This window comes from Coturnix japonica, chromosome 25 (genome assembly GCF_001577835.2).
Source record: "Coturnix japonica isolate 7356 chromosome 25, Coturnix japonica 2.1, whole genome shotgun sequence".
In the NCBI taxonomy this organism is placed as follows: domain Eukaryota; kingdom Metazoa; phylum Chordata; class Aves; order Galliformes; family Phasianidae; genus Coturnix; species Coturnix japonica.
This window is the reverse complement of record NC_029540.1, coordinates 742,779-757,018: the sequence shown is the minus strand read 5'-3', so window position 1 is coordinate 757,018 and position 14,240 is coordinate 742,779. Positions and strand designations below refer to the sequence as shown.

The following is a 14,240-nucleotide window of genomic DNA, read 5'->3' as shown; positions in this document are numbered from 1 at the left end:
GTGGGGCCGGGTGTGGGGCTGTGTGCGTGGAGCTGTGCATGCAGGCGTACATCTGCTGTGCACACCCACATGTGTGGACCCCTCGCAGTCACGTCATCCCAGGGCTGTGCACAGTTTGCTGCTGCCTACCCAGAAGCTGCCTCTCGCTTCCCCCTTTTGGAAACACAGAAGCAGCAATTGGTGAGCAACTCTGCACCACGTCCCAACCCCGTGTGCTTCTCCAAATCCTCCATTCCCCTGCAGGGCTTGGGGTTGTCTTTTACATTTCTATGTCTTTGCATGGGGTTTTGCTTCAAGAAAAGTAGGAAAGCAGCCTTGTGGGGTTGAGTGCATTCTCTTGGTGCAGCCTCATGCAATGGGGGGACCCCATGCTTTCCATGCCAGGTGTCTGGCACAGCCTACCCAGCTGCTGTTATTTACCCAACAAGCAGCAGAATCCGGGCTCCATCCCTCATTTATTGCCCTAGGAGCCATGGATACGTTGCTGAGCTACCAATGGGGTTGGGCAGGGTCTCGTGCTGTCCCCATGCTGCCGCTCCCTGTGGGTAGATTTGCATGACATCCCCACCGCCTGCGCAGCTGAGGCTGCTGCTGCCTTAAAAGGGGGGGATGGAGGACAGAGAGATGGGGCAACTGAGTGGCCGGCGATGTCCCTTCGTCCCCCAGCTGCTGGCTCTGCTCCTTGTCACCACAGGTAGGGGCTGAGCATGGATGGGATGGGGAGGGGGAGAGCTGAAGGGGGCTCAGCAGCAATGCTGCTGCTGTGGGAACCCAATGGAAGCGTGGGTGTGGGGTTGAATGAAGCCCAGCCATCGGGTTTGGTGCAGGTTTGAAAGTATTTAGGAATTAAGAGGGGTGGGAGATGGGTTTTACTGTGTGAAAGAGTCCAAGTGCTGTTCTCAAGGGGAACCTGATTGGGGATGTGTCCGCTCCCAGCAATGGGTGAAGCTGTACAGGCAGAGCTTGGCACCAGGCAAGGCATCACTCAACTCTATTTACTGACAGCATAAATCACACCTGGAGAAGTTTGTTGTCAGCAGTAGGGCTGGAACCAGGCGGAGGCCATTTGCACCTTGATCTGCCCCATGTTGTCCTCAAAACTGCTGGGTTTTGTGCTGGACTCTGCTCTCCCATTCATTTTTAAGAGCCTACGGGGGTCTTCTTGCACAGCTTGAAGCTCTCAAGCAGATGCTCTGCTGTGCAAAAGCTGCTCAGTGCTGCTGGGGCTGCAACAGGATAAAGCCAGGCACCCACAGCTCTTCAATGAGTGCAGCCCCCACCAGCCAGAAGAATCCAGGGTGACATGATGGGGATAGGGAAAGGATGGGGATAGGGAAGGGATGGAGACGAGCAGACAACACCTAGGAGCTTCCCATAGCAGGACTGAATTGCAGAGGCTGTGTTTGCATTGCACACTGGTGCGGAGCATTTGTTTAGGGCAAAATATGGGCAGGTGGCTCAGTGCCACCATGGGTGATTCATGGGGATGCATTTCTGCTCTGTGTCAGCATCTGCCCCCCCAAAATAGAGATCTTTGGGTGCTATGGGGCTGTGGACCCCCCCACCCTGGCCCCATTGCTGTTTGCTGTCTTCATGCTGACCCCTGCAGCTTTGCCTTCCTCTCTGCAAACTGGAGCATGGTGCAATGGATGGGAACTGTGTGGCTGGCCCTGAGTGTGGGCAGGAAGTGAGGGGCCGATGCAGGATGGGCTCTGTGATGTGGGGACGCAGCGGTCCCAAGCACGGTCGCCTCTTTGCAGCTTTTTTGTGTCTAAAAACTGCCTCCTGCTCACGTCAAAGGAGCTCTGTGTCTCACCACAGGGCTGGGAACAGAGAGCTGCACTCGGCCCTGCTGCACCCTGCAGCTCAGCCTCCAGCTTTGAAGGGTCTCTGAAGGGAATTATTATGGGCTTCGCCCTTAAGCCTGCTCCACCTCCAGCTCTGCAATGGGGACAGGGTGGTGTGAGGACATCGCAGCACTGCAAGCATGTGGCATCAGCACAGCAGTGCCCAGCGACGGGCAAGGGGAGGTGATGGAGAAGGTTAAGGAACTCAAGAGGGTGTTTGGGACTCAGCATCCCACTGAGTACTGCTGTCCTACCAGGCACTGCAGCCATCCAGATCAAACCAGTGAGCGGAGTGTTGGGGGACTCAGTGCAGCTCCACCTGCAGCTGAACCCTGGTAACAGTGTGGAGAGGGTCATCTGGAGCTTCAAAACCGACACCAACCAGAAAATAGAAGTGGCTGAGTACAACCTGAAGAACTGCAAGTATAACAGGCAGAGGATGAAGCTGTTCAACGACACATTGCAGATCAATGCCCTGGAGCTGGGTGACAGCGGGGTCTATGATGCACGCATCACATATCAGTCATCACAGGTGGATGAAGACTTCTTCAACCTCACTGTCTATGGTGAGCTGAAGGGGTTTTGTGGGGGCAGAAACACCACCCCCCATCCCTGGGGTTTCCAGCCTGCAGAGAGAAGTGACAAATCCTTTTGTACAGCCATTTATCAGTGGTTTCCCTTCCCCTTTTCCTGGGTGCACTCTGCTGCTGACCATCTCCTCAGGGGATTTTCTTGCTTTATGACATATCTGCCCTCCATCTGCACTTCCCTTTCGCTGCCCTTTGTCTGCCTGTCCCTTTCGGTGCCTTGATGCTGCAGTCCCCATGTACCTGCAGGTAGCTTTAACCCAGCAGCACTGCTCACACTCCCAACAGAGCCCATACCGGTTCCCCTGATCCACCACGAGATGCTGTCCTATAGTGCCCAGGACTGCAACATCCTCCTGCAGTGCTTTGTGCCGGCTGGAAGCAGGGCCCAGATCACCTGGCTGGATGACAACACCTCCAATGCACTTTGGAGACGAAGTAACAACAGTCAAATGCTGAACCTGACCATCCCCACCAGTGCCCTTAATGCCATCTACACCTGTATGGCCCGGAACCCAGTACAGGAGCAAAGCAAGTCTGTGAACGTGGCAGAACTGTGTGTACAAGGTAAAGCTCTTATCTATCCCCTTTTACCACATCAGGTGTTCAGAGCCACCCCAGTAACTTGTCCCCATAGAGTCACACAGGTGGAGGTGGCCCATCTACCTGGCAGTGCTGGTGGTTGTGCTGGGAGCCTTGAGCATCACGTTGTACCTGCTGAGGAGGAGGAGGAGGAGGAAAGCTGCTGATAGAGGTGGGTGATGCTGCGGGGTGAAGGCTGCAGGTAAGCAGGAGGGGTCCATCCCCATCCCTCATGGCTTCACCTGCCCCACAGCTGCCACCTGCCCCGAGGAGCTGCTGTATTCCCAAGTACAGAGGGGAGATATTGAGAACAGGGATGAGCAGGTGGGTTGGTGACCCAACACCCAGCAGGGGGGGGTGGGGACAGCAATGTCCCCTGGTGTCCCTGCTGAGCCCCCTGACCCTGGGCTGTTCCCATATTCCCCAAGGACCCCAATAGAACCATCTACAGCGAGGTGGGGACCCATAGGGATGGGACAGGATGGCTGCAGGTCTGAAGGAGGAACCACGATGGACAGACGGACAGATGGATGGATGGACGAATGGATGGATGGGTGGATGGATGGATGGATGGATGGATGGATGGATGGATGGATGGATGGATGGATGGATGGATGGATGGATGGACGGATGGACAGGCTGCCCCCATACAGGGGGACTTGTTCTTTCCCCTTCCCCCCCATACATGAGCACAGGCCTTGCGGTGCTCCCAGCATCCCGCTCTCTACACAGCCCCAATAAAGACTGAGAAGAGAATAGAGTGTCTGTGTGCGTGCAGGGTTATGGGGAGGGGGACGCAGCATCAAGCCCCCCTCGAGTCCTTTCGCTTTCCTCCCTCTTTTGTCCCTCACCGCCACCCGTAGCGGGAATACGTCAGCGTGACGCTCTGCGTGCGCGCACCCGCTCAAACCGGAAGCGGAAGTGCGTGGGAGCGTGCCCGGAAGTGTGTGGGCGGTGGCGGTGAGTTCCGGTTCCGGCGGCCGTGCGGGGGAGGCAGCGGCGGCGGCAGCAGCGAGGCGAGCGGCGCTCACCCCCCCCCCCCTCCTCCTCCATCGGCACCGCGGTCCGGGAGCGCTCCGCCGCCCCCACCGCACCCGCTTCGCTCCGCCGGACCAGGCCCGGCCCGTGCCGCCCCCGCAGGTGGGTCCCGGATCCGGTAGCGGCCGAGTCGTTACCGCCGCTTCCCGTGTTGTGGATGGGCCACGACGTTCACGTCGCTTCGGTATCGCGGGGGTGGAGGGGGGAGAACGGAGAACGGATAGAGGGGCTGGGGGCGGCTCCACCGGGGGCGGGGGCGGCGGTACCGTGAGCACGGAGGGAGGAGCGGAGGAGTTGGGGGCAGCCCCGGTTACCGGAGGGGCTCGGTGGGGTTTAATGGCTTTGAATAGATGAGGGTGGTGGGGGGGGGGGTAAGCGGGGGAGGCCGCGTGGAGAAGCGAACCGGTAACCGGTAACCGGCAGCGACGGGATGGAGGCGGAGGAGGAAGGGTGATGGTAACGGGGGCGGCACGATCGTGGTGGGTGTATAATAGTGGTGGGGGCGAGGAGCCAGCGCCCGCAGCCCCGGAGCAGGGGCGGCAGAACGGCGGCGGGTGGGCAGGCCCAGGCAGGCAGGCAGGCGGTGGGGAGGGGGGGGCGGCCTCGCCGCCGGCGTTGTAACGGGAGCCCGGAGCCCCGGCGCCGCCTCTGCCCCTCGGAGCTATTTACATGGCGTTACCATTTCAAAGCGACGGCGCCGGGCAGGAAACCCCGGCGGGGACAGCGAGGGGCCGGGCCTCCACCGCTGGTTGGCGGCGTTCACCCCCCGTCTCCCCCCTCCCCCGGTAGTCGAGCCCTCCCCGGGCGCCGCTCGGTGCCGCTGCCCCGCCCGCAGGTAACGCCCGGCCCGACGGCCGCCTCCTGAAATTAAAGTCAGATGTGAATGAGGAGCGAGAGCCGGGATCCCCCCCCTCCTATTCCCCCCTCCCTTCGCTGGTACATCTGGGTGAGCTCAGCGGCTTGTGTGTTTTGGCAGCGGGGCCGTCTCGTAACAGGAGACAAACTGCACTGGGCTTGTTTTGTCTGCCTCAAGGCCCCCGTCGGGGCCGCTCCGACACGGCAGCGTTGAGTTGAGCCCGTACGGGGGGCACCGAGTGTGGGCTGTGGGTGCAGGGAGGGGAGGGTTGGGATTTAAATCACTGCCCGCGTAGCGATAGAGCTGATTTCCTTCTATTTCACAGTCAGCAGGAGGGAGAAAATGAAAGCAGGCTGCAGCATTGTGGATAAGCCAGAAGGAGGAGGAGGTAAGGACACACACGCGCCGCGTGGAAGGCTGAGCTCGGGGTGTTCAGCTGTTACGAATTCTTTTCCCAAGCTGAAGGAGCTCAGGAGGGATTAATTCCACCTCTCCTCAAAGCTCTTTGCTTGTGTGTGTCACTTGGAATCGATAAGGCTCCTTCTCGGTGCGTTCTCAGCCAGTTTTACAGCCTCTTGAGCTTTGCGTTAATATGCAAATGGATCCTCGTGGAGACATTTTGTTTGGGAGATCTAAGTGTGCTCCCCCTGGGCTGGCACGAAGCTCATTGGGTTTGTTTCAGCCACAGGCTGCGATGTGGGGGGATGAGGGATGTGGGGTGGGTGCCATTTGAGCACGCCGAGGCTCCGTGCACGCTGCCTGAGCTGCAAATTGTGGCCACAATGATTTGGAAAACCACGCAATAGCAGCTGTGCTGGGAAACTGCTCTGACGGAGCCGAACTTGGCAGCCGCTCAGAAACATCTGTTGGCGAGGCTGAGGCTGGAGCAGGGTGCTGTGCTTCGAGGGATGGGGAACAAGAGACCCCCCCCAGAGCCACCCATGTTTGCCTCCTGAATAACCAGATATTCAGACCTGGTTTTGTTTTACCTCGTTATTTTGAGGCACCTGAAGTCCAAATCCTGTCAATGTTTCTTGGGCTCATTTCCACTGTGTCTGACTCTTGTATGGCTCTCATACCCCTTCGTGTTTTCCCATTTATTCCTTGGGATTTCTCCAAGGAGAGTAGGGGTAAAATGAGTAAGAAAATGAGCAACTAGTGTGAGAAATCTGGGCTTCTTTGCTCCTGCACTGAATACTTATTGGAATTACAGCTCCCAGCGATGCTCCGTGGTCCTCCTCTGGAAAGAACATTACCGATATGTAGCACAGATACTCATTCCCAGCTGTAGCACTTGGCTCTTGGGAGCTCTGTAGCTGTGAGCCACTGTCTGAACGCCTCTTTTTTGGCATTTCCTAAGGTTATCATTTCCCTGAGTGGGCCTACAAGGCGGAGTCGAGCCCCGGCTCCCGTCAGATCCAGCTGTGGCACTTCATCCTGGAGCTGCTGCAGAAGGAGGAGTTCCGCCATGTCATTGCCTGGCAGCAGGGCGAGTATGGGGAGTTTGTCATCAAGGACCCCGACGAGGTGGCACGGCTGTGGGGCAGGAGGAAATGCAAACCCCAGATGAACTACGACAAGCTGAGCCGAGCTCTCAGGTGAGCGGATTCCCCAACCCACCCATCTGAATAACTTACAGCAGGTGTTTTGTTTCGACTTAGTTTTGTTTGCATCAAATCTGAGTTCTAGTGTGCCAGGCTGCCTGGCAAGGTTTGGTTGTACCAGGGTGTGAGTAGGGAGGCACAAGAGAGGGAATTCCTGGATCTCAGTGACGTGTTTTGTGGCCAAGCGTCACGGCATAAATTTACACCATGTGCTCAGGTTGTTATTATCAGGATGGGTTCCTTCCGGGGAGCTTTTCTGTCTCTTTTTTCACTGCTTCCACTGCTGATGCTGGCTTGAGCAAGAAGGTGTGGGAGGAAACCAGAGGTGTTACTCTATTATCACACCATCAATGGTACCGTTTCAGAGAAAGCAACTCCCCTTTCTAACATGCCCTTGTTTATTTACTGCTAAACCTGGTGCCCGTCCCAGGGATTGGGTGTGTGTCAGTCACCTGTCACCATCCCCTTCACAGTTTGTCACATATAGTGTTGAATTCCATGTCCTGAGCCTGGTGACATGAAGTTGCCTGTGGGTGAAGGGCACCATCCAGCCACCGATGTCCCCTCATTTGAGATGGGCAGATTGCTTCTTTCTCTGCACTTCTAAATACCAAAATCTCCCTTAAAAGTTAGCCCTGTTTTATTTAGACTCTCTCAGACTGTTCCTGTTTCTTCAATGGCTAATCTGTGTTTTGAAATACAGACAGTAAGAATGTCACACAAGCCTATGAAGCATTTCAGCATTTCCAGCCCGTCAGGAGCTCCCGGGTTCTTGACAGGTCCTGGCATTATCAGCACTGTCTGCTACGTGGACTTCGCTGCCTTACGCCCTCTGATACCTCCTGGGTGGAGCTGGCAAAGACAAACAAGGCAGCAAGCACTCGAGTCCCATGCTGGAACAGGAAGGAAACGATAAATTGAATGGCACTGAAGCTGTAATTGATTCATGGGAGTGGAAAATAGCCACCACCTGCCAACACTGATCATGTCTTGGCATCTCGGTGCCAAATGTGACAGCAGTGGGACAGGAGCGCTGTGGCTATTGACAGCTCCTCCAGGTGGGGAGCTCTGGCTTGTTCCCCCCTCCTTCTCTAGGAGCTAACGCTGCTTTGTTTAGCATGTGCTGTGGCAACAGCATGTGTTAACCTAGCTGTGAGTGTAAAGGATTGTGGCTGGGATCCGTATGCAGCACCTTTGTACACCATTATTACATGGCTGAGGATGAACAGTGGTGGTGGTGTAAATAGAGAGGAGGCTGTGGTGCAGTTTGTACCTCTTCTCCCCGTGAGTTGTGCACTCTGCCTTCACTGGGGCTGTGAATTATGGTGCTGATGGGTAAATGGAAGGGAAGCAACTTGCTCACAGGCCTGATGGAAGCACGAACCAGCCCTCCTGATGTCCAGTCTGATGCCTTGTACACTGCACTGCTTGTGGCATTGTTCTAGGCCTTGAAGACAGAAGGAAAAATCAAATCAGAGGGCATCCAGTTTGTTTGGTCCCTCTGATTACACTGAGTTTTGTTCTGCCAGAGTCTCAAGTATGGATTCCCCTTTCTCAGGTTCATTGTCTCAGTGCAGGCTGTCACCTAAGTCAGTTCTGGATCCCATCGGGTTCATTTTATAGGTATATCAAAGGTGGATGTTGGTAGCACTGCAAAACAAAGACTCTTAAACAGATTGCCACGTGCATTGATTGGTCTCTTTACGATTCTTTTATAGATATTATTACAACAAGAGGATTCTTCACAAGACAAAGGGCAAAAGGTTTACGTACAAGTTCAACTTCAACAAGCTGGTGATGCCCAACTATCCATTCATCAACATTCGGCCTAACGGTGAGCACAGAACCGGGGCTGTCAACTTCCCTGCATGTCAATGAGTGCAGGAGTGGGGCCAAAGCAGCAGCAGCAGCCTCTGCACATCCCCCTATCAGTCACCTCCTACTCTTGAAAGCCTGCTGGGGCAATCAGGGCTGATGTGGTGGGAATGCCTGGGCACTGATAAAGCTTTATCTGCTGTGCTCCTTCCCTCAGCTTGTCGCTGGCGCATCTGTGGTTGTCCTCAGGGGAGACTGGAGGCATTTTGGTTTCCTATTTGAGCCTGCCTGCTGGACTGCCTTTATTGGTGCTGCGGCTTTGCTTTGCTTTGCTGTTGGGGTGCGGGTGTCCTTGGGATAAGAGGGTTTTATTTCTCTTGCAGGGACCTTGCCTCACATGTTTGTAATGTAAGTTTATGGCACCATATAAATGTGAGCCTCCTTGACAAGGCGCTTAGAGGTGCACAGCGAGGCGTATCTGTCAGCACTATTGGAAAGTTCACAGCTTAGCAGCAGTTTGTTCTCTGCTCCTCTCCTGCAAAAGCCCCTTATTGTTGCAGGTTTATTCCTTTCGTATCCAAAAAGGGCTGTTCTTTTGTTTCTTTGTTTGTTTAACCAATGTGCCTAGAGTTCATAGTGAGCACAGAGCATTTCTGAGTCTCCAGGAAAGTGTAATAGCTTGTCAGAGTTTGGCTAAAATCACAGGTATTTCTTGATCCTCCCCGCAGCAGAACGGTGTGCTGACACTCAGGATAACAAGTAAAAGAGTTTGGGAACGGAGCGTAATTGTTCACTGCTTGTCCTAAAAGGCCTTTAAGTCTCTTGCCAGAAGCAGTAGCAGAAGTTCACGCTGGGTTTGTCCTGGAGTCAGCATTACTGCTGTGGTTTCTCTGGAAGGAGGGTCCTTTGTTTGGAAGATCCTTTTTGGTGGAGTTAAATCCCCCCATAGCTAGATTTCTGCAGCTGGCCTGATTGTCTCCAAACTGAACAGCCACCACAGGACCAGAGAAATGAATGGCGATCGTGTCCATCAAAAAAAACTTCTGGAAGTCATTACAGTGAGGCCCTAGACTGCAAACTCTCCGCAGCAAAGAAAGCGTGACTGCAGAGGCGCCTGAACCAGCCTTTCTCACAGCACCGTGTTCTCAGTTCTCACCTCCAGAAGAGCAGAGCGCCTCGGGGGAAGCCTTGAAGATTCGTCTAGCAGAGAGAGAGAAGGGAGAGAGTGGGGGAAAAGTGGGGATTGAATGTTGACTCTGAAACCTCAGTGGCTGAGAAAAACAGGTTACGTGTGGGCAAGGCGATTTCTCATCGGTGCTGCGCGCTCTGTGCCTACGTACAGCGATGACTGCACGTTGATGTTGGCAGTTGGAGCCGCCTGCATCCATCTCTGCCTTGGGGGAGGCCTGGTGTGATAGCAAGGCTTTGTCCTCTGGGCAGGCAGTAACCCAGAAGGCAGGACTGGGAGAAGAGAAATATTCATAGAGGCCTCACCTGCGTGAGACACGTTGCCTTTACGGCAGCGGGGAGAAGGAAATGTATTCTCCAGGAGTCCTTAGCCAAAGCATGGGGGTGTAAGATGTAGTACGAAACAGTGCTGCAAATCTATAATTACTTGCAGCAACAAGTCTGGGCAGTTCCAGCTCAATATTGCTCACTGCTGTTCCTTTTCCCTGTTTGCAGCCACTCCCTCCTATCTCTGGGGCATGCATTTAAAAAAAGAAGTTTGGAGAACTGGAATGCACTTGTCTAATTACAACCTGTTTTCTTTCCTTCTGGCTGGGATGGGGGTTGGGATATCAAACCTGTTTGAGGCACTGGAATCAGGTTTCTTGACTCGCTCACGCAGTTTGGAAGGGAAAGGAGAATCAGACGGTGTGTTGTGGAGGTGAGAAAGCATGTGGAGGAATTTGCCTCAGTGCAGAAGGAATAAGGTGCAGGACTTGGTTCTGTTGGCACCAGAACCACTAACTTGCTTGAGGAAGATGGAGAAGAGAAGCCTGCAGGAGCTAGGACTGTTATGGGTAGAAATAACAGAGAGAGAACATCCACAAATCAGAGACTTTCAGTATTACACCTCGAGAGTTTGAGGTTTACCAGCAGCGTTTCTGCTGGTGGCCTTGGCATACAATTGCTTAACCGTGCTCCTAACGCGCCGTCACTGAGGCCATTTTCTGGTTAAACCAAAGCGAAGAGGTCAGGGGAGGGCATTCAAAAGTGGAAGTTCCTTCAGTGCTGCTGGAGGCTTGAGAAACCTCCGCCAGGGCGGAGAGGAGAAGATTCCTCCCAGCAGCAGCGAGGTTTTGAGGTGGGCAGGAGCGAGGGGAGCAGATGGGGAAGGTGCCTCCCATCTGATCGTCTGCTGAGAGCTCCTGGTATTTTTGTGTTGCTCTTCCAAATGCCTGCGGGTGCAGCCCTAAAAGAAGCTCTGCCTCTGATTTAACTCCCTTGGCAACGGCACTTTTAACTCTCCCCCTCTCTTTTCCTTTCCCCGCGCCCAGGTGTTGTGCCGCAGAGCGCTCCTCCCGTCCCCACGGCTTCATCCCGCTTCCACTTCCCACCTCTGGACAGCCACTCTCCCACTGATGATGCACAGCCCGGCCGTTTCTCCGGCCCTTCCCTGGTCCCATCCAACCCAGAGGCTTTGGGTGACGGCGGTGAGAGGAAGCCTGACCTGCCAGAGCTGGAGGATGGCTCCGCCGATTGGCGCCGCGGTGTGGATCTCATGGCCTCACGCAACACCGCAGGCGCCGGGGGTGTCAACCATCAGAAGCGCAAGCCAGACATCATGCTGCCTCTCTTCACCAGGCCCAGCATCTACCCGGATCCTCACAGCCCCTTTGCCGTGTCCCCTCTGCCAGGACGTGGCGGGGTCCTCAACGTCCCCATCTCGCCTGCGCTGTCCCTGACTCCCACCTTGTTCTCCTACAGCCCGTCTCCAGGCCTCAGCCCCTTCACAGGCAGCAGCTGCTTCTCTTTCAACCCTGAGGAAATGAAACACTACCTGCATTCACAAGCTTGCTCCGTCTTCAACTACCATCTGAGCCCGCGGACTTTCCCCCGCTATCCGGGGCTCATGGTGCCACCACTACAGTGCCAAATGCCCATGGAGGAGCAGCCCCAATTCCCCATCAAGCTGCAGCCTCCACCCGTCGGGCGCAAAAACAGGGAGAGACTGGAAAGCAATGAAGAGTCAGCGACCCCCCAGCTCGCCTCTCCACCTCCCCCTAGGGTGAAGCTCGAGCCCCCCGTGGAGAAAGAGGCCGAGCGTGAAGATCCACCTGCAAAGGGAAAAGACAAAAGCGAGAAGGAGGAAAACTCCAGCATGGCAGCACCCAGCACCAGCCTGGAAGAGGAGAAGGGTCCGGTGTTTGCCAGACCTGCAGCCCCATCCTGGCACCCAGCACCACTGGTGCCCACCCAGGCCCTGGGCCCAGCCGAAGAGCCCCAAGATCAAGGGGAGAGCAGTGGTGAGAAGCCCCCTAGAGAGCCGTCCGGAGAACCTGGAGCGCAGGAGAAGCGTGAGGATGCCCTGATGCCCCCTAAGCTGCGTCTCAAGCGCCGCTGGAACGGGGACCGGCAGGCAGATGCCCCCGAGGAGCACCCTAATGGCCGTGTCCCATGGAATGGGGTGCTGGGCAGCCCTCACCTCGCAGCTGGGCCCAAGGCTGTGGCGGCTGCCGCTGCCTCCGACGCTTAGGTTGAGTGCAGAAACCATCAGTGTATTTATGTAGCAAGGTTGCAGAGCGTTTTTGGGGGGGGGGGGCTGGGGCTAGATTGGTTTGGTAATTCTAGAGACTGGGGGAGGGAGGGGGGGGTTGTGTTCTTTGTTTTCATTGTTGACTTGCAGGTGAGACGCGGTTGTCTTGTTCCGATTAGGAGAGGGCGAGGGTGCTGAGCTTCACACCTCGCATGAACTCCAGAGGGGTTGAGGCCTCCACCGAGACAGAGGAACTTGAATGCAGTCTGTTCCCTGTACGCTCTATCTAGTATTTATAGAAGTGGGAATCTCTTTTTGAGTTCATCTAGTTCCCTATTTGATGGAGTCTGGTGCGATGGCGGGGAGGATTTCCTGACGATGGGAGACGTGTGCTGTGTGCCAGCATTGGAAGCTGTCTGCTTTTTGGGTGGGGTACGGAGGGGGATTTAGGTTGGGGGGGAGGAAGGGGAGAGAGAGAATATTGCACTGTCCTCGGGTTGGAGAGGGCTGCAGAGAGACAGCTCTGTGTGATGGGACACGGCAGCGCTTCAGGACGCAGCCGCCGTCCTTTGGGCCTTTCAGTTAATACTGCAGAAGCCATGAGCAAATTATAGAATCTTTCAGGGAAGGGAGTGGGGGTGGGAAAAAAGAAAAACCAACAAAAAAAAAAAAAAATAACCTAATGCCTTTAATATACGCATTAAAATGTACCCTAGGATATTTTTTTTTTTTTTAAAATATATATATATATTCTTTTCGTAATGGTATGGGTGGAGCTGGGAGTGATTGGAAGATTTAACACTGAAATGATTGTGGTGAGTTCATGGAGAAGGAATGACAGGAGCTTTGTTCAATCTTATTTCCTTTTGTTTGGTTCCCCCTATCACTTTTGACTCATGCCTTAACTACGTATATACACTTTATGAGAGCAGGGTCTGTTGGCAGAAGGAGCCTATGAGGAGCCAGAGGCGGTGGCCGAGGTCGGGCTTCTCGGTGGAGGTGGATTCAGCCCCACAGTGGTCGCAGGAGCCGTGGGCTGCATGGAGCCGCCCCAACCCGCGGTGTAAATCTCACTGTATTTGCTATAAATCTGCTATTTCCCTACGTAGCTGCGGTTCTCGTTAGGCTTGATTAATTTAGGCTCCGGATTACGCCGAGGAACGCTCTCCCTCCACCTTCCTGTGCTGCATCGGGATGGATTCCAAAATGAGATTCCTCGTAAGGAAATCGGGATTGGATGGACCCTGCATTTTGGGGGCAGAGCTGTGCCCACAACGTGGCTGCGTGTTGATGGTCCCGGCCGACAGGGGTGTGGAGGTTTGGTGATGCTCAGAGGGGGTCGGGTGTGTGAGCACAGCATCACAACACACCCCCCCCTTCCTTACCCTCCCCTCATCCGATACGCAGTGAATGTGGCTGCAGACTGGAGAGCATCCCTGCAAACTGGGATTTGGCACCGGGATTTTTCTTTTTTGGCACCGGGGCCGAAGGGGAAAAAAAAAAGGGCAGGAGCCTTCCCCAGCCCTACAGCCAGCGTCAAGCGTGAACTCAGGAATTAGCAACACGAGGCCTTTCCCATCCGTAACGCATATCGTCGCCCCTCATTCCCAAGTGCCGGAGCCTATGGGGAGGCTGCTCCCATTTGGGGAGGGGGGGCAAATTTGCCCCTTTTGTGCTTCTTTAAGGCAAAAAAACAAACAAACAAACAAAAAAAAAACCCAACCCAACAAACCAAACCCATAAAAGATGAACTTGTCGTTTGGCTTTAAATGTTTGTAATCGGTTTCCAGGCTCGTGCCCTGGGGTTCTTCATAGCCATTGCACTGCAAACAGGGAGCTCCGCCATCAGGGAATAAGGACTCAGGTTCTCAGGATAACGGAGCTGGGTGCGAGGCCAGCGCCCAGGGCAACCCCCCCCCCTTGTCCTTCTTTACCCCCTTTGGGGGTAAGAGGGGGGGGGGGTGGTGAGGATGTTTCTAAAGGACATTTTTAAACCTTTCGAAAGAAGAAAGAAAGAGGAAGAAGAAAAAAAAAAATAGAAAAAGGAAAAAAAAAAAAAAAAATTATATATATATTCCAATGTGCCAAAATCTTTTAAACTTGTAAAGTTTAAATGGTTGAAAATTCTCTCAACGTCCGCCTGTATTAATTAATCAATCCAGAGCATGTTAATGTTTAAACCATTTTGTTTTGAGGAGGGAGGGGGGGTGG

At 54.5% G+C, this 14,240-nt stretch overlaps 2 protein-coding genes across 3 annotated transcripts; both read left to right on the top strand.

Annotated features, from left to right (window-relative positions):
• Positions 1 to 14: 14 nt before the first annotated feature.
• On the top strand, positions 15 to 3,797 carry LOC107324434 (SLAM family member 8-like). 2 transcript variants are annotated; one of them, XM_032449171.1, is made up of 6 exons: positions 15 to 180; positions 2,105 to 2,413; positions 2,723 to 3,001; positions 3,072 to 3,188; positions 3,270 to 3,340; positions 3,445 to 3,797. In XM_032449171.1, exons 1-6 carry the CDS (start codon positions 39 to 41, stop codon positions 3,511 to 3,513), a joined length of 987 nt encoding a protein of 328 aa, XP_032305062.1. In that variant the 5' UTR covers positions 15 to 38; the 3' UTR covers positions 3,514 to 3,797. The 2 variants fall into 2 exon arrangements, with proteins under 2 accessions (XP_032305062.1, XP_015739941.1); XM_015884455.2 differs by lacking the exon at positions 15 to 180 and adding an exon at positions 191 to 694.
• A 232-nt stretch (positions 3,798 to 4,029) lies between these two features.
• On the top strand, positions 4,030 to 12,095 carry LOC107324427 (ETS variant transcription factor 3). Its single transcript, XM_015884439.1, has 5 exons — positions 4,030 to 4,156; positions 5,236 to 5,298; positions 6,271 to 6,508; positions 8,233 to 8,348; positions 10,831 to 12,095. The coding sequence occupies exons 2-5, from the start codon at positions 5,253 to 5,255 to the stop codon at positions 12,027 to 12,029; spliced, it is 1,599 nt and encodes a 532-aa protein (XP_015739925.1). The 5' UTR covers positions 4,030 to 4,156; positions 5,236 to 5,252; the 3' UTR covers positions 12,030 to 12,095.
• The last annotated feature ends 2,145 nt before the right edge of the window (positions 12,096 to 14,240 follow it).

Bases quoted from the DNA above. Each gene is read 5' to 3' on its own strand.
- LOC107324434 (XM_032449171.1), top strand. From the start codon at position 39: ATGCAGGCGTACATCTGCTGTGCACACCCACATGTGTGGACCCCTCGC. The intron at 3,189-3,269 runs GTGGGTGATGCT...CCTGCCCCACAG, and splicing joins GAGGAAAGCTGCTGATAGAG to CTGCCACCTGCCCCGAGGAG. The intron at 3,341-3,444 runs GTGGGTTGGTGA...ATATTCCCCAAG, and splicing joins TTGAGAACAGGGATGAGCAG to GACCCCAATAGAACCATCTA.
- LOC107324427 (XM_015884439.1), top strand. From the start codon at position 5,253: ATGAAAGCAGGCTGCAGCATTGTGGATAAGCCAGAAGGAGGAGGAG. The intron at 5,299-6,270 runs GTAAGGACACAC...GCATTTCCTAAG, and splicing joins TAAGCCAGAAGGAGGAGGAG to GTTATCATTTCCCTGAGTGG. The intron at 8,349-10,830 runs GTGAGCACAGAA...CCCCGCGCCCAG, and splicing joins CATCAACATTCGGCCTAACG to GTGTTGTGCCGCAGAGCGCT.